This window comes from Crotalus tigris, unplaced genomic scaffold (genome assembly GCF_016545835.1).
Source record: "Crotalus tigris isolate CLP2741 ecotype Arizona unplaced genomic scaffold, ASM1654583v1 scf7180000024366.1712601, whole genome shotgun sequence".
NCBI lineage: Eukaryota > Metazoa > Chordata > Lepidosauria > Squamata > Viperidae > Crotalus > Crotalus tigris.
In genome coordinates this window covers 680,414-704,543 of record NW_024100534.1, presented here as the reverse complement: position 1 = coordinate 704,543, position 24,130 = coordinate 680,414, and the positions used below count along the sequence as shown (strand labels likewise).

The 24,130-nt window shown below is 37.4% G+C and overlaps 1 protein-coding gene across 11 annotated transcripts in view; it reads left to right on the top strand.

The window, feature by feature from the left end:
* Positions 1 to 556: 556 nt before the first annotated feature.
* FHL2 (four and a half LIM domains 2) overlaps positions 557 to 24,130 on the top strand; it is a 30,852-nt gene continuing 7,278 nt past the window's right edge. The window contains exons 1-5 of one of the 11 annotated variants that reach the window (XM_039327727.1): positions 616 to 683; positions 11,129 to 11,206; positions 15,441 to 15,631; positions 18,594 to 18,773; positions 22,994 to 23,168. In XM_039327727.1, the coding sequence (XP_039183661.1) occupies positions 18,618 to 18,773; positions 22,994 to 23,168 (331 nt within the window). In that variant the 5' untranslated portion in view covers positions 616 to 683; positions 11,129 to 11,206; positions 15,441 to 15,631; positions 18,594 to 18,617. Of the gene's footprint in view, positions 684 to 10,701; positions 10,901 to 11,033; positions 11,207 to 15,440; positions 15,632 to 18,593; positions 18,774 to 22,993; positions 23,169 to 24,130 lie in introns of those variants that run through there. The other 10 variants (XM_039327728.1, XM_039327725.1, XM_039327722.1 and 7 more) reach the window with 10 other exon arrangements.

The window sequence follows — 24,130 nt, the reverse complement described above, 5'->3', positions numbered from 1 at the left end:
GATTTTGAATAAAAAACATGAAGTATTGCTATTTTATAAATTCTGGCTTACTTTGGTCACCACTTGCCATTATATCTGAATGTATAATACTGGCTTATTCCAGGTTTGTTTGCTCTACTGATTTCTTTTGATTATAAGCAGAAGTAATGCCTGAAATAGCCATGATTACTTTGACTTTTCTTCAGAACTGATTGTGATTTGTTCCTTGTTTGTTCAGCAAAGCACAATTCAAAGCAGTATAATAATGTGCAAATATACTTTAAAACTACGAGATGGAACATAGAAATGGACTTATTGATGCCATCTGATGACATGGATTGCAAGTCATGAAAGTATCTGCCACAATAAACTTGCTGGTTTTCAAAGTATTGCTTATCACAATGTACACTTGGATATAAACTGACTAGCACAGTGGAAAATCCTGACCAGTGGCTCTCTTCCATTGCCAATCTGGGTTTTCCTCTTCAGTGATACCTTAAAAGGTTGGAACATGTAATGATGTTGAAGGTTCTTATCTACTTGGATGGCTCTTTCTTTAGAGTTATTGTATTTATAGCTCATATGGCAAATGAACCCTTGACAGTCAGATGGTTAAATACACAGTTTGGGTTACCCAATAACACAATTAGTCTGCCTCTCTTTTTCTTTCTTCCTTCTCCAAGTGAATTTGCAGATATCTGAAGGTAAGAGCTAAAAGTGTTGTGTATGTGTTTTCCACCTAGCAATGCAGCTACAGGCAAGCAAAGTCTCCCTAACCCAACTCCACAGTCTGTGAGAAACATGAAAATGCAGGATATATTTTCCCCTTCCTGGAGAAGCCACGGGATCTTTGCATTTCTGAATAGGTAATGGTTGTAGTGCATAAGTTGTATCTCAGCACAGCTATATTTTTACCATAGTTATGGAGTAATCAAAGGCTAACTATGCACATGGATTCAGATCATGAACTCCCAGGTAATAGACTGCAGTCTTATAATGCAATCCAATATGTATCTACTCAGAAACAAGACCTTTTCAGTTACAGTAAATGGCACTTAAGTATGCAGAGGTGCAGAGGAGTACAGTTTTTATTCCTGTTAGGGACTTTCAATGGTCATAAACATAAACAGAAGTGCCCTTTTAATAAGGCTGCTTGAAAAAACTGTAGTCCTTGAAATACAAGGAAAAATGTTTCATCTATGTCTAGTTATTGTGTTTTTCTAACTCAGCTTTCAAAAATAATTTTCCTTCAAAGTGGCTGGTCATTCTCTACTCCAAATCCAACTTCTCCTGTATTATGTGGTGTTTGTTTTTGCACAATAAAGGAAAAATCTGAACATTTATTTCTCATATTTCTACACTGTCTATCTCACCCAAAGGGAGGGCCCATTTAATGAGAGACAGTCTTGTGTAGCATTAAATGTGCTTTACTAGGAGCAAGGAGATCATGAGTTCTGGTCCAAGGGGGTGATTTTGAACCAGTCATTCTAGCCTGGGATTTTGAAAAACATCTCAAAAGAAGGCAATGAAAACTACTTCTGAAAATGTTACCAAGAAAACTGTGTGGACTGTATGGTTACCTGGATTCAACACTGAATCCAGGTAACGTTTAATAAATGGTATGTTCTTTTACATTGCAGTTTAAATGCAGTAGTTAAAGGCATAAGGCTAGGAAATGGAAGATTGTGAGTTCTACTCCAATCCAGAAAATCAGCTTGGAGATTTTAGACTAGTCACTCTCAGCTCTCTGAAGGAAGCAAAGGCAAGCCGTTTCTGAAAAATGTTACCTAGAAAAATGCATGGACTTGTTCAGACCACTGTCTTAAGGTTGCCAAAGCTGGACAACTCTGATCTAAAGTATTTAAAAAAAAATCCTCTAGGGTATTAGATGCCTTATCTAATAAATCCTACTGTACCTCTACAAATGGTTGTTTAAGGGGATCCATTCTTTTGGAAACTTAGCAAATTTCTTCACATTAATTAAAATATAGAAAAGAAAAAGTGCTTGCTTTTGATTGTATGATATGGAACAATATTCTTGGGGGAGGGACACTTTGAATTTTTCCTTTGCAGCTGAGCATTTGTTAGACTGGAAAGGTTTGCCAATATTTTTCAAATTATGAAATAAAAAGGTAACACATCTAATTTTAGCACTTTGATATATGTTTTCCAATGCTATTTCCCAATGTCCTGCAAAAGTGATTGGCATTCCAACATTCTTGTGTTGGAAAGAAAACATGTTTGCCAAGAAAAGCTTCCACCACTGGTTTCTGTGAGATTTTTTAAAAAAAGACTTTGTGCTATCACTGTGCAAAAAAAGCACCCAGAGCTGCCAAAATCCATGATGAAGTGCTTTTGCATAGCACATGGCCTTTTAAAGTGATCTCAAGAGACTACTATGTTTAATTTGTTAAGTATGTTTATACTGTATGGGAATTTAGCATGGTTATTTATGTGTATTTTTTGACAGTGTAAAATGAACGTGGCAATGATTTTTTGTACATTATGTGTAGCATTCCTATAGCTAAAAATACAGGAAAAGTCAACACTGACATTTTACGGATTTAATTCCGTTATAATAAATGAAAGTAAAAACATACTGATTACTGGGTAAATTTTTCACCAGAATGTTTGATGCTTAAAAAATGAGACCCTTCTCTGTAAGTCTCACAAACTAATTCTATTGCACAGTGTTATTTGTGCATATGATCTCTACAGCAAATGTCCTTGTACGGGATTATGTCTAGAACATTGAATTTCAAATCTATGAGAGTTTGAGTTTTCTATATACCAGAATTTATAGGGAAGAGAGAAGTATTATTTTTTAGAGTTCGCTTTCACATTAGCCTAACTCAGTGTTTCTCAACCTTGACAATTTTAAGGCATGTGGACTTCAACTCCCAGAATTCCACAGCCAGCAATGCTGGCTGTGGAATTCTGGGAGTTGAAGTCCACATGCCTTAAAATTGTCAAGGTTGAGAAACACTGGCCTAACTGCAGCATAAACATTCTCTGTTAAGATCTTGTCTTCATCGCATCCCAGGCTACAGCTGAGATGGTGTAAAGTAGTCTTCAATAGTTCCAGTTTTGAGTAATATTTGGTCTCTTCTCTGGACTCAGTTTAGGATCTTCCTCAGTGCTGTGGTTGAAATCTCAGGAGTTGAAATCTGCCTAGCTTCATCTGTTGTGGGCATCCCCTCTTCTAGAGAAGGAAACTCCTATTTTATTGTTTAGTTTTATTTATTGTACTTGGCACAGCCCAGAGTCATTTTGGAGTTGCACACCAACCAGTTGCACAAAATAAATAAATACAGACCCTCTATGGCTGTTTAGATATGAGACTCTTTACTTTGGCAGAGCCATTTGCTTGGGCAATGCCAGACCTGATACATTCTTATCGGGTCTAACATATTCATGGGTGTAGGGCTCTTTTAAAAGAGCACTAGACCTATGATTAAAACACAAGACCAGCCTTCCCCCCCTCTCATTGAGAGACTGTTTGATTTAATGATTGCTTGATTTAAATGACGAAAGAGAATGAGGTTCTGCTAGCTGTTACCAAGACATTAAAGATTTTTTGGCTGCTTCTGCTGACAAGTGGTTTCATTTTTTCTGTTTTTACTACTTAGAAGAAGGAGGCACCATTTTACCTATTTCATGAGCAGTGTCAAGATGCTTCTAGCCACACTAACTCACTGCCAGGACCAGGATGGATTTTGCTCTTTATCAATGCTCCCTCTTGCTTCACCATTTAACTTTCTTCTATGTGCAACCTTTTGACCAAGTTATTTTTGGACAAGGTTTAGGGTTGTTTTGTGTTCAGGAATAGCCTGACTGATAGTAACCTGCACCCTGTTAAATCTTGGTTAAATATTCATGATAAAAAACCTTGACCATCACATGATTAGGAGAGCTATGGCTTATTGCAAGGTACAAGTTTAGAGATCCATTGATCTCTTTACTTAACCTGTCCCATATTAAAACTATAAAGAGAAATTTGTAACTGCCTGTGATCGATTAATTATAAGCACCATTGCAATTGGACCAGCAGACAGTGTGACGTATTGTGGAAAATATGTCTGGGAAACCCCAGAGACTTTTTGCATGTAACTCATCATGTATTGACTATATAGTCTATCTTTGAATTTGTAATGTCATATTTCCTCATTGAGAATGTAATTGTGAAATACTTTTTAACATTTTTGTCAAACACTAAATACATAAATTACTATAAAGAGAAGTTAACACACTGGCTCAACTATGAAGTAGAACAGAAATCGACAATGAAAGCAATATAATTTTTAATGGCACAATGATTGGAGAAAATCACTTTGATGCAGCTTTCTGACTGTGCCCTAAACATTGTACTTGTTTGCTTTTAGGTGAAATGAAATATTACTAGATTTAGGTATCTACGCTTGCTCTAGATCAGACATGTCAAACTTGCGACATCACGTGATGTCACGCAACGTATTGGGACGGTTTTGCCATTGCTGGCAATGGGGTGGGCACGGCTTCCATGTGATGTGTCCGGCCCACGGGCCGGCAGTTTGACACCCCTGCTCTAGATCAAGTTGTAAATTGATCTGTAAATCAATTAAGGTTTCTGTTTGGATAGAAATTCTATTTGATGACACATCCTCTTTTATGATCTACATATTTTTTCCATTAAAATCCTATTTAGATTATATTCATTCATCTCAAATAAATAACCATATCTATTCCTTTGTTATGGAGTGTGGAAAGAAAAATCTTCATCATGGTCCAGTCCAAGCCAGGAATAAACAAAATGGAGACTGCTTTAGAAATAAGGTTGTAGTTTATTGAAGACATGTGGCTCTGGAGCAGTTGACCACATGTTTCTGGGAGTGATGGTTTTTATACCTTCTTGGGCTTTTGTGTTTGGAGTTGTTGAACTTTGACCTGAGGCTCAGTGTGCCCTTTTGGTATTCTGATGGTGGTGGGTTAATCCTAGTATGTCCTAAAGGTCATGTCCTGCTTTCCTGGGGCTGGGCTGATGGCTATGTCCTGTGTTGGATGGGTGAGAGGTTGTTGGTTCTAAGGATCTTTATCTTTCTAATCCCATCAGCTCTAAGCTTCCTGGCTCCAGTCTTTCTGAAAGGATTATCAAATCTGCATTTCTACAGAACTGGTTTCTCCTTGGGGCAGAGAGACTTGGAGGGGGAGGGGTCTGCCTTTTAAGTTCTCTTCCATTATTACTTTGGGGAAATATAATATTCTGCCTTTTTAATATTCCCCAAAATATTTCTTTGGGAGTAGGGGCTGACTTCCCACAGGAAGAAAATATATATCTGTAATGTGCTCTTAAAATATGTTGTATTAGGCCAAACAAAATAACTTAATCCTTTTGTTCACTGTAGAAAATAAAAGAGATTATAAATTGTACTGAAATATTAAATAATTTTGAATTGTTTTACTTTGAAAATTATATATGATATAATAACATATATTAAAAAAACTCTTTATGATATATTTTTCATTTTAATGAAATGTATTTTTCTATCTATATTTTGCAGATATTCCATTAAAATGTTTCTAAGACTTAAATTTAAAACCTTAGAATGGGACCACATCATGTTTCATTTTCAGTATTAATTTTGATTATTTAAATGAGTTATTAAAAAAGATGCTGTAGTTCTTATTTTTTATGTTATATTAGGAGAAATGTAGGTTGCATGGATTTCAAATACTGTTACTGATACTTTACTTGTGTGTGGTAAATCATTTTTTTATGTCAACACTAAAAAATATATGCAGAAATTATCATATATTTGAAATGTTACATATTAGGTATAAATAATCAAATACAGAAGGCAGATCTGAACATTTCAATTTTGATGGATCTCTGCAGGCTTAATGAAATTCATCAAAGTCAAAACCCAAACAGGGCATTCCTTATCCAAGATAGCAGAGCACAGCCTTCTTTTTACATGAATGGGGTACAAGAGATACAGATTTTACAGACATTTTCCTGGCCTGCCAGATTTCTTCTTCCACTAAGGTGAAAAACTAAGCAGGATTTTCTGCTATTCTTTTATCATTTTCTATCTTGTCTAAGCCTGATTTCTATAGACCAGAATTTCTATAAGCTGCCTGATAGGAGTCTGGCATATTGAATTCCTCAGTTTACAAGACATTTATTAGACCACAAAATGGCAGATTTGGCATCACAATGCAACCACTATTCCTTTTGTATATCTATGAAACATCTATGAGTAGTTATATTTCTTATTAAGGCTTTATATTTTCTTCTGTTAGGTGTAATTTGGTGGATTTGATTTCAGAGTAGCATGATAATCCCAGTTGCTGGGATCTGTAAAGTTTCTTTATGGCTTGATATTATGAGTGAATCATGAGACTGTGGCTTGTTGAACAAATCATGCTTAAAACCATCCATGAGTTTACATGTTGTGTGAATCCAATATTGGTCTGAAATGGTATGTGGGTGAAGTATGCAAGCATACTTGGGTTAGGCCCTGAATGAAGATTTTTGATTAACTTCCTGAAATGAAGAATCAAAAATTAACGGCTCCCCTAGTTTTAAAAAAGTAATTTTCAGCTGCATCCTTGGGTAAGATTCCTAGTAAATGAAAACAAGTGGAAATAAACTGAACGCTTTTCATAGTTTAATGTAGATTTTGAAGAGTGTATTTGATTTTAAAATAGCTTTTCTTTCCTTCTAGAGGAATATAATCTCAGAGATTAAATTTCCAGCTATTCTTTTTCAAAGTAGAGAAAAAAGCATTTAAAGAGTGGCAAAACTCCATAGGGAACCCATATGTCTTTCTGAGTGGAAGAGAAGGTTCCCTATGAAAAGCAATTCCTATTTCATCCTCTGTAATTTCCATCAAATACATTTCCACTGTTCAAACTTGCAGTTATGCTTCTTTTAGGCCTTCAGCAAGGAGGTTTGTAGAAAATTATGAGTACACTCTGACATATGATCCATCATATTTGTTATTCCAAGATTTGTAGGAAACTCACTGCAGCCATTGTTTTAAAACAAACATAGATGTGTTACAGTCCTAGTGCTACCAACTAGCGCTTGCTCAGGAACTTTTAGGTTTATTATGTTTGTCCTGGAAAATTTTCAACACATTTGTCAAGGATCTCACTTCATAACTGATTCTTTAAAAACTTGAGCTACATCCAATAATAATCACTTACTGAATGAACTTTGATCTGCCTCCTGACATACTAGAAGTTCTGAGCTCCCCACCCAACCCAGTTGCTAAATGGTGGAATGTATTTGTGTTGGAAGCTACAGAATTACTGTAGCTGATTCTTAACTAAACTGATCACTGATCCTAAACCAACACGTTAAACACGTATATACCATTATTAAGAATCTGGTTACTGTGAGAATGGTAGGATGCAACTGTTTGAGAAGATACCCATTTTTCTGCTGACATTTGAATAAAAAAATTAAAAAGAACATACAACACCCTGCAAATTTAAGCAAAAGGATGAAGACTGTCAGCAGTTTTATTCCTTGAATGGAAGTTAATAAGGGGAGTGGAATATATTCTTGAGAGAAACAAAAATAATGTGTGTGACAGTGTGGAAAGTTGAACAGAAAAGTAGAAAGAAACTTTTCATCATTCAGTCTCTGCTCTTTCCCAACTGGATCTCCTATTGCTGTTTTTGTTTTTAAAATGGGGGGAGGGGGAACTAACTTTGCATATAACAACAACAATGTCACATATGTGCTAGAATCATGCAAAGGAAATAAAAGCTTTCTTCTTCAAGTTGTAAAATGTTTGACAAGAAGAGTCATACATGCTGCAGTCCTTTCTATGTTGCCTAGCAATTGGAAGAAAGCAGGGGCACCTATAGAGCCCTCCAGAAAGGGTAGGAGAGCAACTACAACCATGTAATGGAAGCCCAGCCCATTTTTATGTCCATAAACTATATAGTCAATTCTTAAATCTATTTGATCTACTACCGGTACGATACTAGGAAAAGATGTTGTTTAAAATTTGTTGCTGCTGTTTTACATTTGTTCATAACATTGCTCTGTACCAAATTGTCAAGGTCACAGTTATAATTACCTTGTTCAGATTTTCTGCCAACAGACATTGCTCCCCTCCCCTCCCCTCTCCCCCTTCTTTCCTAAAATGCAATGTTTACTAGTGTACAAAGTCCATTGCTTTCCATTTTAGTCTTCCTTAAAAAGCAATGGTTGAATACCAGGAAGTGCCTGGAGATGTTACCACCACACCAGAATGCTATATGTTCATTGACCTTCCTTGTCATCCTGGTCAGACCAATATTGTCCAGAAAACAAACTAATGCTCCCTTTGCCTCTTGTCTGTGTCTTTCCATGTCCTGGTGCAAAGTCTAATATGTGTTGCCTAGATCTGGAGTGGTTTCTCTATTAGCTATTAGTTAAAATGTGGATACCAAGGAGCTACCTGTCCCATTATGAACCTGTCCAGGTGTTAAGTTTGGTGACAATCCCCAGCTACAGAAGCCCTCCCCTTTTGGGGGGAATCTTCTCTTACATTGCCTCAGCCACCTTTTAACAGGGCACAATGGTCCCCAACTCTCTCGGTGTTCAGAAAATCTGTAGAGGCTGACTTCCCTCATTAGACTTTCAATAGTTAATTGGTTTTAGTATCAATTTTAGAATAATTTAAATCTTTCCTTTTTTAAAAAAAATTTGCTTTAAAAATATAACTGCATTGAGTACTTATTGGAAAATAAGTAGTTAAACAAACTGAAACAAACTGTCAACGTTCCTTATATTATTCAAATGTCTGGATATTTCATAATGCTTCTCCATCTATGGAGAACATGTTTCAAACAAATATTTTCATCATCTCTTTCCTTTTAGAATCACAAGGCTGGAAGGGACCTCGAAGGTCTTACAGTCCAACCCCCTGCCCAAGGCAGGAGTCCTTATAGCAGCCCAGTCTTTTCTAAAAAACAAGAATTAAAATCTTTTAGAGCAGTAGGGGGACTCAACTAAGCCCTACAAGTGCTCACATTTTCCCATCCTTGGAGCAAGGCTGACAATAGCCAAGCAATTGAGCATGCTCTGCCCAGGAACCATAGCATGCTTCCCCACCCACTTCTTCCAGTGTTTGCATTTCCAGACTTCTTCATTGCCTGCACAGTTTCCATCAGGAGTCCAACAATGCGGTTTAAGGGAGTGGGGGGGGGGAATTCATTATCCCTTTCCTCTGAAAGTACTCCCAATTTCATTTCCTCCTTCTGCAGAATCCAATCATGCTGATTGGCTTAGTTGGCATTTTCAACCCTCTAAAATATAGGAAAATAGCATTAATGTTTTACCTCATTCAACAGTATCTGGAAGGCAACTCAAAAGTAAAGCATTTGAATAAAACTTTATTGTATAAATTAGAAAAATGTAAATGTGAAAAGCACTGAACTACCACTCTAGTTTTTTTTTTAAAAAAAAGATGGCAGTGAAAGAGATACAGATACTGTAAGCCTGCCATCTAATTACGATCTGAATTTTTGCAATTCTAACCTCTTAGCCCTAGAGAAGAAACCTCTCTCCCTTATGTTATACTGATCAAATACACATGAATGATGGGACCAGTGTGACAAGAATAGAGAAGAGCTAATTTTTCTTATCAGAAAATGTATTTAAGTAGCCTTCCAAGGGCAACTTCTAGCTGAATAGGGTTGTTCTCACATTAACTTGGAGGAAAGTCAGATCATTGGCCATGTTTGGGAAAAAACATAGGAGAGAAAGAAAAAGGATGAAAAATGGGAACAATAAATTTCATGCTGACGTATCTGCCAGCTCAATGATGAATAGAAAGCAGTCTAATCTGTAATGGAACTACGGTAGTCCTCAACTAATGACCACAATTGAGCCCAAAATTTATGTTGCTAAGTGAGATATTTGTTAAATGAGTTTTGCCCCATTTTATAATCTTTCTTGCCACAATTGTTAAGAGAATCACTGCAATTAAGTTAGTAACATGGTTCTTAATGGCTTCTCCATTGGCTTTGCTTGTCAAAAGGTCACAAAAGGTGATTATATAACCCTGGGACACAGCAACTGCCATAAATACGACTCAGTTCACAAGCATCTGAATTTTGATCACGTGATCATGAGGATGCCACAACAGTTGTAAGTGTGAAAAATGGATGTAAGTTACTTTTTTCAGTGCCGATATCCCTTCAAACAGTCACTAAATGAACTGTTGTAAATCAAAGACTACCTGTATTTCCCAGGTTTTTTAACCATACTTTGATCATTTCATATTTTAATTCATATTGTTTTAAATTTTGACTACAGGTAGTCCTCGACTTACAACAATCTATTTAGTGCCATTTCGAAGTTACAACGGCACTATGGTGTCTTATTTATTTTCTTTTTGGGGAGTGTTTATTGTAATCCAACTAGATATCTTCAGCTATTGTGAGGTTTAATTTTTTTTAGAAAAGAAAGGGAAGGAAGATTTAATTCACTGAATTTTGGAACATGAGGCCTTTGCCCACCCTTGCTGTCCACCACTTTTTGCCAACATCTGGATGAAGGAAGGTTGCTCTAGAAATTAGGTTATCTTGCAATGGGCAATAAAGAATGAGCAATCCAATATCGTCCTCCTGTTGTTTATGACCTTAACTAGGTGAAGAGGTGTAAGATTAATAAAGAAGAGGGTGTGGACACATAAGTAAATATTGAAAAACTTCATTTGTGAACTTCTTGCTCTCTTTCTGATGCAGACTGCAGTTGTTTAAATCAGAGTATTGCTTAGAAAGAAAGATTTCAAATTTTTAGGCACATCCGCTACAAGAAATAAGAACAGGATTGGGGAGCCTGATGATGACGACGATGATGATGATGAGGCAATGATGATGATGATTGAAAGCACTGTGGAGTGGAACTGATCAAAGGCAGGGTGATGACTTGAGAGAGGTAGGTGTGGAGAGGATCGACTCTTTCAGATAATGCCAGCTGCTTTGAGCACAGAGAGTGAGTGTCTCAGTGCTTTTCTCTCCATATATGGTAAAATGATACACAGGGGTTTTTCACGAGGCTGTGAAGGCAGACGCCTGCTTCCACATCACACAGATGGCGGAAAAGGAATCCAGAGTGCACAGACGCAAGGATTCCCTGGCTAACCGCTCAACCCTTCTCTTCCAGCAGAGCACCTGGTTACCCATTCATAAATGGATGTGATTCTCCATCCCAGCTCCAGAGGCTGCTACTAATTATCTGCCTGTAAGTACACCTCCCTTTTTTGTCCCAAGGAGTCTTTGAACCAATCAATGAACCCTGGGAGGTTTTGCTGTAATTAACAAAGGCTGTGCTGTGAGGTTGGACCCGGTATATAAGATATCCAAATAGGGAATGATTGCCCTTTTTTAAAAAAACAAAAAACTCCAGACAAGGGCTGGTGATATGGTAGGAGTTATGTGTTTCTTCTTCATCTTCAGAGAAATTGCTCTTTTTTGCTTGTGACAAGTTAGCCAAGGGATATAGCAGCATGTCATTGTGCATTTGAACATTTCTTTTCGGCAGATACTATGCTGAATAAGCCCCAGAGAAGATCAGAAACGGGTGACATCTTGGTTTATTTGTCTTCCTGGAAATATATCCTATTCCCTACAGGAACAAAGAACACTGTTAAATTTTCCAGTTGCAGAAGGGTGTCTTGCCTGTTCGCATTCTCATGATGCCTGTGTTACACACCAGAAAAACTATAGTATTCACATTTTAACATATGAGCATGGAGCAAAGTTTTTTTTTTCCATTGACCCTTTGACTGCTATTTCTTCTGTGAAACATACAAAATATATGCTACAGTCAACACCCATTTTCATGTTTTGTGAGTTATTTTAATATTTACTTCCTTGTTAAGCAGACATTCAGAGTGCTTTGTATCTCTTTCCACCACAGTAGGTTATTCCCACTGCATTTTCTTTTTATTCAGAATATCCTTGGATTATTGCACACGATATTCAAAATATCTCTGAAAGCTATTAAAAGAAATTATTATTTGGTTTATCATTCATTATATTTCTTTAGTATCCCCCTTCCCCTGAAGCAAGATATATTTTGTGCAGGGCTTGAAGGTTTGAAATTCAGTCTATCAAAAGGACTTTATGCTCCATTTAAATCTGGTTAAAAATTTAATCAGTGCATTTACGTCCATTGATTTCAATTATATATTGTCACAATTTACTTCTGTTAGATTATATTAGGGAGATAGAAAAAACACCTATAGTACTTTCCTCATTTTTCTAGCATTTACAAGGAGATTTATTTGAATACAAAATTATTATAATATCAATAACAATAGTATATAAAGATATATGCTTTCAAAAATGGTCTTAATATAGTTTGATTGTGTCTTTTGAACTAATGTGCAGACACCACTTAGTTACTTTCAGACAGAAAGAGTGGATTCTCTTCTATAGTTTGAAACTCAACACTGAACTTAGAAAAGAAAAATTATAGCAATATGTCATCCGCAGCCTTAGAAAACATCTGTGACCCATGTCAAGCTCTCATTGCTGATCAAAACTAGGATTTTTTAATTCATTGCATGAGAAGGAAAAGTGCACATTCTAAACATTCCCCAGGTTTAATAACCCAGTATGAACTGGCCTGCATTCTACCAGATTGAATAAATCACCATAGAATTATAAAACCACCCACACCTTCCAAAGAAAGCAGGGTAAGGAATTCTTAAAATGAGGTCTCCTTTTTCCTGTTGTGTAGAGCTGAGAATTGCTTAGTCTTTTTTTTATTCTTTATGGGGGAAGGAAGCTAATTGTATAAAGAGGAAGGAAGAAGAACAAATGCATCTGAGATCTTTCTAGAAGTCTCTGGCCAATTTGGTGATTGCCATGACAATAATCCTTTGATATCCTTTTGTCTTTTTAAAGTTTTTATTTATTTTCCAAAAGCTGATAGAAGGAGAGAGAACCTCAGATATTAATAGAATTTTACTTTAATCTGGCTTATATCATACTGCTGTGTTGCTTAAATTGAGATCATTATTTGACAGAGTTCATAGAGCACATTCTCAGTTAAATCTAAGCAAACTACATTCTAAAAGAATGATCACATGCTGACATCAGTCTATTGCCAACTATAAGCATTTATACTTCCCAAGTTAGTCATACCCTCTTAATACAATATATTTTTCCAATGAATGACTGTAAATTTTTATACCACGTAAGGATTGGTTGGTGGTCAAATGCAGGATTCAACAATAATTGAAGCAATTGGTGGCTCTTTTTTTCTGAGCCAAGCACTAAAGGAAATTTTTTCAAAACCTGATTGGTATTTCTTACCAACAGTATTCTTTAATTGCATCTCACTTATCTATTTAGATTGCGAACTCCTAGATAATCTCTCCGTAATTCTTTTCTCTCCGTAATTCTTTTCTGTTGGCCAGTTCCTTCTTTTGGCCAGTTCCTTCTTTCGCTTCTTGTTTTGAAAATTTGGAGATAGGGGATGGGGGTCAGTAGAATGAAAGTGAAATGTGTGTAGAATTCAGTGACACTAGTTGATTGTTGACATAATTTACACCGTCAGGAGATTCAAAGTTCTTGTTTGACACGCATAGTATTTTAAACTATGAATGTAGCATAACTCAGTTGCCTTCCAATTAAAATGATTTCCGTGTAGAAGAAGTCAGTTAATATAAGCTGACATGCAATTGTACACAGAGATGGTAAACTGCTTTTTTCTTCTGGTGCAGGTTCAGGGAGAGTGAGATGTTTGTTCCAACTAATGGATATTAAAAGCTGTGGATTAAAGGAATTTCTTCAGCACTATTCCCCTTAGTTTCTTTGTTGGATGACAAAATTTTGTCTGCTTCTGGGATCTTTATAGAGATCACTACGAAGACAATAATCTTTTGATTTCCTTTGATCTCTTTAAATTTGTTATCTCTTTACACCAAAAGGGGAAAGAAGAAAGACAACAGTTGCCAAACTATTCTTATTTATATACTTTGTCTGTGCATACATACATCCACCTTATATGGTGCCCCATCTTGTAAAACATAACCGTGGGCAGCTCATAGCAATAATAGAACCAAATGTTAGAAAACCCACAATTTCCAACCTATGAAAACTTAGAATCCTTGGGCCTCAATCTCACTTTATCTCAGTGCCTAGAGAAAAAGCCAAACCTTCATGATTTTTCAGAAAGCTAAAGAGTTGTGCATTTCACAATGCAGGGGCTGCTACAGAGAATGTATACTTCTTAGACCCCATTAGATGGTAACCTTTAAGGGAAGAGATCTGGAGGTGCCCCACCTGACAGAACAGGCAGAGGAGCTGTTAGAATGTAGTACTGCAGGCTAATTCAGCTCACTGCCATGAGTTCGATCTTCATCAACTAAAGGTTGGCTCAGCCTTCCATCCTTCCAAGGTCGGTAAAATGAGGACCCAGATTGTTGGGGGCAAAGTGCTGATTCTGTAAACTGCTTAGAGAGGGCTGTAAAGTACTATGAAGTGATATATAAGTCTAAGAGCTATTGCTAATCTGGTATGGGGCCAGATTACTATTGCTATTGCTATAGTAATCTGGCCCCATACCACCCATGCCTTTAAAGGTAACAACCAACAGAAACTGGGAGCCAGTGCAGTTCACACAGCAAAAATGCAACATAGGTGAAAGATGCTTAGCACTGTGCAAGTTTCTGCATTCTGGACCAATGGTAATTTCTGGATGATCTTCAAGAACACATTGTAGAACTCTTTGCAAAAGTCCAACTGTCCAGGGCCTCTCAATCCAGGAATGGGTGTAATTGGCATACAAGATATATCTGTTCAAAACCTCCTGACCACCACCACTAGCCACAGCTGCCACCTGTCTTCATCAAGCAGGAACCTCAAGTCAGGAGGATCCTCAAATTGTTCACCAGCTCTGACTGGAGAAGTGGTACTCTGTTGAGAGTCAAAGATAATACACTGAAAAGGATTAACTGTTCATTTCCATTTATTTTCTTTTTCCATTACTCCCCCAAAATCATCATTTTGAGACCTGGGTAAGTGTTTAGTGTAAAGGATTTCTTGTTACCCTAATAGAATATTAATATTTTTTCTTCTATTACTATTCTGTCTCCAGCTGACCAAGATCTAGTCCAACTGAAAACATAACTCAGTGTTAAGGAATTTGTTTGGTCCACAAGATGCCCAAGCCAAAAACAAAACAAAACCCTGAATATTTCTTAAATCTTGTTCAAATCTTGCCAGATAACATCTGATAATATTGGACAAAATTAAAAAATATTTACTATATGTTATTTTTCTCTATAAAATGTAGGAAGATTATGAAGATAAAACATTGCCTTAAAATAGTGAATATCTAGGAAAAACAATTCATTGATGCATAGCAGTGGGGGATCCCATCATTATATTAAAGTGGTGTGAACTATGCTTATGAATTGTTAAGAAAATTTATGACAGTGTTTACATCTTTTGCCATCCTTCAGTACCACAGAGGATTAAATCCAGAGTCATGTCTACTTTAACAGAACAGAACAACAGAGTTGGAAGGAACCTTTGAGATCTTCTAGTAATCCAACCCCCTGCTCAAGCAGCCAACCCTATACCATTTCAGACAAATGGCTGTCCAATCTCTTCTTAATAGCCTCCAGTGTTGGAGCAACCACATCTTCTGGAGGCAAGTTGTTCCACGGATTAATTGTTCTAACTCTCAGGAAATTTCTCTTTAGTTGTAGGTTGATTCTCTCTTTGATTAGTTTCCATCCATTGCTTCTTCAAAGCACAGTCCATTAACGTAAGTGTTTAGATGTATTGTTTCTTTGTCATGATCACAACATGCTTTTATTCAGTCTATGTGAGGCAACTTAAAATTATCCATGACAACATTTGCTCATTTCGCTAGTTTCACTTAATTTTAAAACTATCCTAAGAATTTAAATTAACAGACAATGTCACTAAATATTTCCATTACAGAATTATTTTGATAACTGCTACTGTCTTTTGAATCAATGCTGAAAAGGAATGACATTTGGGGCTTTTTAGTCTAGAAAGGGGGCATATAAAAGAGCACATGATTGAGATGTACAAAGGTATGCAAAGTATGGATAAAATAGACAAGGTGAAACTATTTTCCTCTTCCCAAAATTCTAGGACCACCTAATGAAATTGAGTACTGGAAGAATCAGGACAGACAAATGGACATATTTTTTTACACAAAGCAATTGAACCCTGTCATGATATATAGTGCTGGCTTCAAAAATTGGTATACCATTTCACTGAAATCCTGTAAATTAATGGCTGATAGTTTTGATGGTAGGTCCTTGAGGTCCTTCTACAGATAGACTAGTGCACTTCCCTGTGTAGTTGGTTGGCAATTGTGAGAACAGATTGCTGAAGTAGATGGGCAGGGGCCTGATCCAGCAGGCCATTGTCATGGATTCAGTTGAAAGAAGGTGCACAATATTGAGGGGAAAAAACATGTTTAATGCAAGGATAATTGAGGGGACTGATTTACAAAAAGAGGGACTCTGAACAATGGAAAAACAAAGATTTTGATACAAAGTAGGAAATCCTATGGATCTGATTTGCTGGCTGGTTTGGGAAAACTAGACAGGTCCTTGTCTTGGGTCAGTGTACCTGTGGTTAGTTCTATTGTTAGGTAAATGGACCTTTCAGGAGGGCAGCAGAGCTGGGAAATCCATTGCGATGGAGATGGAATTTTGAGGTCATCAATTGATATAGGATGGAATGTTGGGGTTTCTTTATGTTGCAAGGGCTTGTCTTGGACTAGACTTTGGACAGATGAGATGAGACCAGCTATTCTTTGGTCTAGATGAGCCTGCAGTGGGCTTTGTCTGGGGATAAGGAGGGTCCATTTTGGTCTGATGGGGATTAGGCAAAGAGATGAACTGAGTTTGACTTTGGTCACATCCAAAAAGACAAAGGGGAAAATTAGTGCAGTCTCTATTTTATTTTCTCTCCTACAGGCACTGCTGATGTTTTTATGTTCACAAAGTTGAATGCTTGGTTTAAAGAAGCACATAGATATGGCAGACTTTGGGGGGGGGGGGAAATGGTAGAGTATGCATCAACATCTTGGAGCATTTCAGTACAACTCTATTCTGCTTACTTGAAATACAACTTGGTGTAGTGACCATGTAGTAATGACTATAAATAATCTTCTTCATAATATATAAAAATATGGGCTCACATAAACAAATTGTTTATTACCTCCTTACTTCAGAATTAATTAATAGAATATGTGATGGAGTGTCTATGTTTTTTATATATCGCTTTACTTGGAACAGAGTATTATAAGATGGACAAATTAATATTTTACTATAATGGTAATTTATATATTACTTTTCTTCAGCACTTATTAGTGCAATGGGACAGAGTTAATTACAAAATTAGGATCTTTTCATTCATATGTAAATTATATACATTGTAGAACATCTTGGATGCCCTTATTTTGGACTAAATATGGAAAATGTATATGTATATCTCAATGTTTCATATGTTATATGTGTTTATTTATTATTTGTTTTTGTCTTTATTATTTTTACAAATAACTCAAGGCAGCAAACATATCCAACACAGTTTCTTCCTCCTATTTTCCACACAACAATCCTGTGAGGTGGGTCAGGCTGGGCTATGTTTATACTGAGAGAAAATCTAACAATGTTGCTTAATCACCAAGGTTAGTTTTACATGACATATTCAGACTTTCTAAAGTTAGGAGACATTTACAGCAGGCTGATCACGTAATGATGCCATTTAACCTTTCTATCTGATATTATTCTCCCCATGAAAACTAAAAAATATGGCTTTCCCAGTCTCTCCTGTTTTCCCTACAGGAGATATGAGCCTTGTGCTCATATTCAAAGCAGAGAGGATATTGCACTATACACTTTGCAATCTGTATACTACGGTAATAGGCTATTATGTCCTTACCGTATCTGTCACACAAAAACATCCCAACAAAAGAAGCAAGGATGATATAGAAAGCAAACCCAGAATAGAAGAAAGAAAAAGAAGGAAAAGGGGGGGGGGAGAGACCTGGTTGAAGAGCCACATGTTCGGGGCCCTTTGAAATACCAGTAGGATAGAGACCATTGGAATCTGGGTGGAAACCTGGTTCTAGAGAACAGGTACTACTACAGAAGACACAGGCCTGAGATCCTGATAGATGACATTATTTAACTCAAGGAAACCAGAATGTGCCAACTCCTTGAATCAGCCAGGCAAATCCTATGGCAGACAGGTGGTGTCTCAAGCAACAAGGCCCTATGCCAAGTAGATCTTTATAGGTAGTGACCAGCACCTTAAATTGCACCTGGAAGCACACTGGCAACCAGTGTAGCTTATGAAGCAGAGATGTTACATAGACATTCCAAAACATGTCCATCACTGCCTATGCTGCTGCATTCTGGGCCCATTGAAGCTTTTGGGTTACAGTAGTCAAGCCATGAGATGATCATGGTATGAATGACTATCTGAAGGGTCCTTTCATATGTCATCCTGAGGCTCCTAGAAGGAATCATGGAAAATAAACAATCATCTCCACCATTTCACCCTCCTCCTGCCTGCTGATGTTCTGCCCATTTTGAACTTAACACGTGTCATCTTTTTATTGACAGACAAATCAAATCCCTGATAACATAATGACTGAACGTTTCGACTGCCACTATTGTAAGGAGACGCTGTTTGGCAAGAAATACATTTTGAAGGAGGAGAGCCCCTACTGCATCAAGTGCTATGAGAGCTTGTACTCCAACACCTGTGAAGAATGTAAGAAGCCAATCGGCTGTGATTGTAAGGTAGGCTGCCCTGCCTTTTCCCTGGCCTAAACTTTCTTATCCACCATCAGGTCTCTCCAAAAGGTTGCCCAAGGATTCTACCCATGTCAAGGTGTGCAAGGAAGAAAGATCTCCCCTGTGAATGGCTCTGATTAACTGGGACTTTTCAAAACAGCCAAAGCAGAGTTTCTTTATAACAGCTGGTCCATGTGCTATTTTTCTCTTGTCCTGAGATAAGCAATCTTCCTGTTTGACTTTGTTTTTCCCTTTTTATACATTCTGCTTCTTTCCTTTTCTATATTAAAGTAAGTAGTGTGAAAATCAAGAAGGACCAGAAGTGCTGCTGGACTCGAGGGTACCCACTCCCAACCACTGTATCCATCCTAGCCCGATGCTTGAATGATTTTCCCCAACTTAAAGGCCCAAGGAATCAACTTGATTGTGTGGAGGACAGAGGTGGGAGGAAGGGAAAGAATACAACCCTCTAATAAAAGCAACAAAGACTCATTTGTCCTACTTCAGAAAAGTAACCAAGTAACAAATAGGCCTTCTTTCTTCCCTTTTTATAAAATGTTAAAAATTATATAACTGACAATCTAAATTGCAAAAATATAATACAAGTAGTCTTTGATTTATGATCATATTCGAGCCCAGAATTATGATTGTTAATTGTTGCAATCATTCAATGGGTCACCATGTGACCAGACCTGATTTTATCAATTTTTTTGCAGTGGTTGTTAAGTGAACACCATGGCGAATGCCACAGTTGTTAAATGAGGCCATTATACCCAATGGGCACTTTTTGCTAGAAACTGGAAGTAAATGTCAAAACAGCAAAAAACAGCAAAAATTGCAGATGTGACCACAGAATGTTGCAGATGTTGATAAAAGTTATCTGATTGTCAAGTGTCCAAAATACAATTTATGTGATTAATCTATATTAGTTTAATTTGCTATAACTTCTGGGGGGGGGGCGCAACCAGCAGAAGCCAAAAAAGAAGAGGATAGTATGCAGAAATTCCTAAAGGCTGACAAACCCTGTTTCTTCCCAGAATTCTTTTTGAGTAGGATTTAAATAAAATCCTTTCTGTACTTTGTGTGTGTTGATATTCCTGAATCCCTTTGCTTGGCCTGCCTTCTCAGAGCAAGGCAGGAATTAGCTGAACTTTTCAACTCAGATGGAGGTATTGGGGAAGCTTAGTGCTACTTGATCTCTGCTACAGGCCCTTCTTCAAGGGCAGTAAGTGAGTCATAGAAGATGATGGGCCCCTTTTTCTCTGGGTGAACAATTAAGAAAATATTTGTTAATGCTGGGAAGAATATAGGTGAAAAGTGGTGTACTCACAAATGCTTGTTTATGCACTGACTGAGAAACTTGATGTTTTAACTCTAATGGGAGAGAATGACCAAGCCGAAGTATGCTATACTGATGGTTATACAGTATTAACCATCCAGTGATATACAGTAGATAGTGTTTCTCAAACTTTGCATCTTGAAAATGTGTGAACTTCAACTCCCAGAATGGCTGTCTGGGTAATTCCGGGAGTTGAAGTCCACCAGTGGTGGGATTCAAATATGTTAACAACCAGTTCTCTGTGTGGATGCTGCTTCTGGAAGTCCATTCTGGGCCTGGGCAACACAAAATTAGCTACTGGTTCTGCCAAAGTGGTGCGAACCAGCTGAATCCCACCACTGAAGTCCACACATCTTCAAGCTGCTAAGCTTGAGAAATATTTCAGTAGATAGTACTTTTCAAAATTACTGAAAAGTGCCAAGTATGTGAGTTCTCTTGATGATATATGATTTGAGTGCCTAGTGTGCAGCAGACAAGCTTGTCATATAAGTTTCTCATTATCATCTCTTTTTAATAATCCCTTAATTGCAATTTTAAGATCCCATTCTTGCATGAAATGATAAATAATATCACAACGAGGCATTTATATATATATAGCTAAATACCAGGAAAACAGATTTGTACATCCATAGTTCTGCAAAGGTCAGCAGCTGTCATATTTTATGGTTTGTTTTCCACTTGGTTTAGCAGGAAAATAAAAAATGATGCACACAGGAAATCATGTGGGACTGAATCTGAAATAAAATTCCATGAGAAATAAAAAAAGAAAAAAGTTTCCAGCGGTCCAATTCTATGTAATGGGTTCATTTGATTATTTTATTCATTTGATTATTAGTATAAAGTGCAACCCCTCTTGTAGAGTAGGACTCTTTTAATATGAGAATTGGCTTTATCGGAAATGACAAAGCATATAGTGGCATTTTTTCCCCTAATCCAGGCAACATTTTGGCTTTTTGTTCCAGTACATCCAAAGAATTTCTAATACTTATTGGGTGTTTGCAAAGAGAAAAAAAAACAAAAGAGGAGAATATGCTGCATGCCCCACTTTTTCAAATGAACCCATAATATGCATTGATATATTTTCTGTTATTAGGAATGATGCTGATAAATTTCTATTAGTAAATTGACCAATTTGTTCAGATTGCTCAGGATCGTATAGAGTGAAGTTCTTTGTTTGAAAGTCTTCTCTGTAAATGTCTTTGATATAAAGATTTGTTTGTTTATTATCCCACCTTTATATTATTTCTATAAATAATCCCACACAATGACCATAACCATTACTCCTCCCTTTTCCTACTTTTTTCCCACAGCAGCTACCCTCTGAGGTGAAGTGAGCTGGGCTAAGAGACAGAAACAGGCCCAAAGTCACCCAGTCAGCTTTCATTCTAAGGCAGGGGTAGAACTCACAGCCTCCTGGTTTCTACCTTGGTGCCTTAACCACTAGACCAAAAAGCAATCTCAATATGGATTTTAGGTAAACAACCCTAAGAGGGAGAGCAAGGAAAATCTTCAAGTTGACATCAAGAGTGAATAGACCTAGCAGCAAACACACAAGTATCCTAGTCCCAGTCTTTTCTGCTCCAGTGAGATGCATAGAATTGCATCAAAATGTCTTTATATGTATGTTTGTGTGTGGGTATAGCCATCTATCTCACAACAGTGATTCTGGACAGCATATAATGATATCGATCCAATCTGGGTTGATCATCAGGACCAGAGGCTTAGTCTTCTGAGCTTTCAGATTGGGGTGTTGATGGCCAGCTGCTCAGTTGTATTTTTTTTTTTTTTGTATTTGTATTTAATTTTATTTATATGCCGCCCAATCCCAAAGGACTCAGGGCGGCGTACAGAGTTAAAACAATCATAAAACAATAAAATAATAAAATAATACAGTCATACCACGAGTCCGATCATATCCCGCCCCCCCCCCCGGGGACATCAGCCCCAGGCCTCCCAGAACAGGAGAGTTTTAACGGCTTTCTTAAAGGCCGGCAGGGTGGGAGTAGTTCGAACCTCGGGGGGAAGTTGATTCCACCAGGTCGGAGCCATCACAGAAAAGGCCCTTCCCCGAGGGCCCGCCAGCCGACATTGTCTGGCCGACGGGACCTGAAGGAGGCCTGTTGGCTGTTGTTTCCTTGTGCTGCCAGGACTTGATAAGCTGGTTGTAAATCAGCACTCCTTTTGACTGACAGGCTTTAATCACTTCCCTGGCTACTTTTGTGTCTGCTAGTGCAACAATCTTGGTGGCTTCAAAATTGAATGTATGTCCTTGTTCATTGCAGTGTGAAGCTACCAATTAGTTTGGGTCTCCTCTTCTGAACTGTTTGCTTATGTTCTTGCAATCTGGTGGTTAGCTTCCTCTCCATCTGTCCTACATTGTCACAGGGGCAATCCATGCAAGGGGTTTGGTAGATTACATTGGAAGTATGGAGTCTGAAAGCTTGAAAGACTAAACCTCTGGTCCTGGTGACCAATCCAGATTGGATCCTGCAACATTATTCTGGGACATGTATATTCACCTTCATTCGTACAAGGACACAACTCTGGACAGAATGCAAGGATACTGCATACAACACATGACATCCAAGGATAAAACATGTACAAATCAGTGCATAATATTTTTTATTGGAAAAAGGGAGCAAAGGATCTCGCCATTCATGTAGGTTGTGTTTATTAAAAGGATAGCAACAATGGCTTATTCAAAGCAATTGTTTAAAATAAATGCTAACTGGCAAACTAGGGATTAAATTTAGATGGATTTGAATATCATATCTGGTCATATATTTTCCATTAGTTATCAGTCATCACATACAATGTTGTGGTCAGTTTGTCTTAAGGTTATGGAGTGTTTCCTCACATGGGCTTATGTGGTTTGGGATTTCTACAGGACCTGTCCTACAAGGATCGTCATTGGCATGAAACCTGTTTCCATTGCTTCCAGTGCAAGAACTCCTTGGTGGACAAACCTTTTGCTGCGAAGGAAGAGCACCTTCTTTGTACTGAATGTTACTCAAATGAATACTCCTCCAAGTGTAGCGAGTGCAAAAAGACCATCATGCCAGGTTAGACCTTGTCTGCTCTGGAGACACAAAGGGGTTTTCGTGAAATACTTTTTAAAATCAGAGGAAGGTTATTTTGCAAGATGCTTTTCCAAGATTTTTATTTGCCTTCCAATGGTCAGGCATAAATATGTTCTGCAGCCAGGAGAAAACATTTTTCATGCAGGGCAGTCAAGCTGGGATGGGGAGAGCTGCACTGAATGTCTTTTGAAAAGCCAAGAAGCGCAGTGGTGGGCCGATGATGCAACATATATATTGTAGGTACAATCAGAAGATTTTTCTGTTTCTCTTTAGGGAGTTATGATTTCTAACTAGTTCTATATTTTCCTCCTTTCAGTCTTCCTTAAACTTATTTATAAACCAATTTTGCCATATTGCTATTACTACAAAGGATGAATTATAAAGGGTGAAACATTTTTTCATGTTTGTTAATTTTAAAAGAGTATTTCATAGTACCTTTTGTATATGAATTGAAATGATCTACATTCCAATAAAAATCAGTTCCTGTCCCTTCAAAAAGGAGTAAAAATCCAAACATTTTAACAGCCATGTTTCAACCAACCATAGTTGGCGACCAACCATGATGTCCTAGCTCCATTGTGTGAACTCATTCAATAAATGACTCTCTTTGGCATCAGTCAGAAATGCTATTCTACAATGCCCAGGGTTGCCATATCTAGACTGCAGTAACACACACAATCACTAGTGGCAGAAAAAAAACCTCATCTCTTTTCCTGCCATCTAGTCACCGCATGTGTTAGCAGTATCTGTTGTGGTGTCTGAAGGGCATAAAATTAGGGGAAGATTATTCTTCACAAGACTTATTTTTAGTACTCAAGATCTGAGAAAATTAAAGATTATAGGGTGCCATTATTCCTGATTAGCAACCTAAATTTTGGTAACCTGCTCAGATTCTTCCCTTATATACTAACTGAAAAATGGAATAGGTAAAAAAAGAAACATGG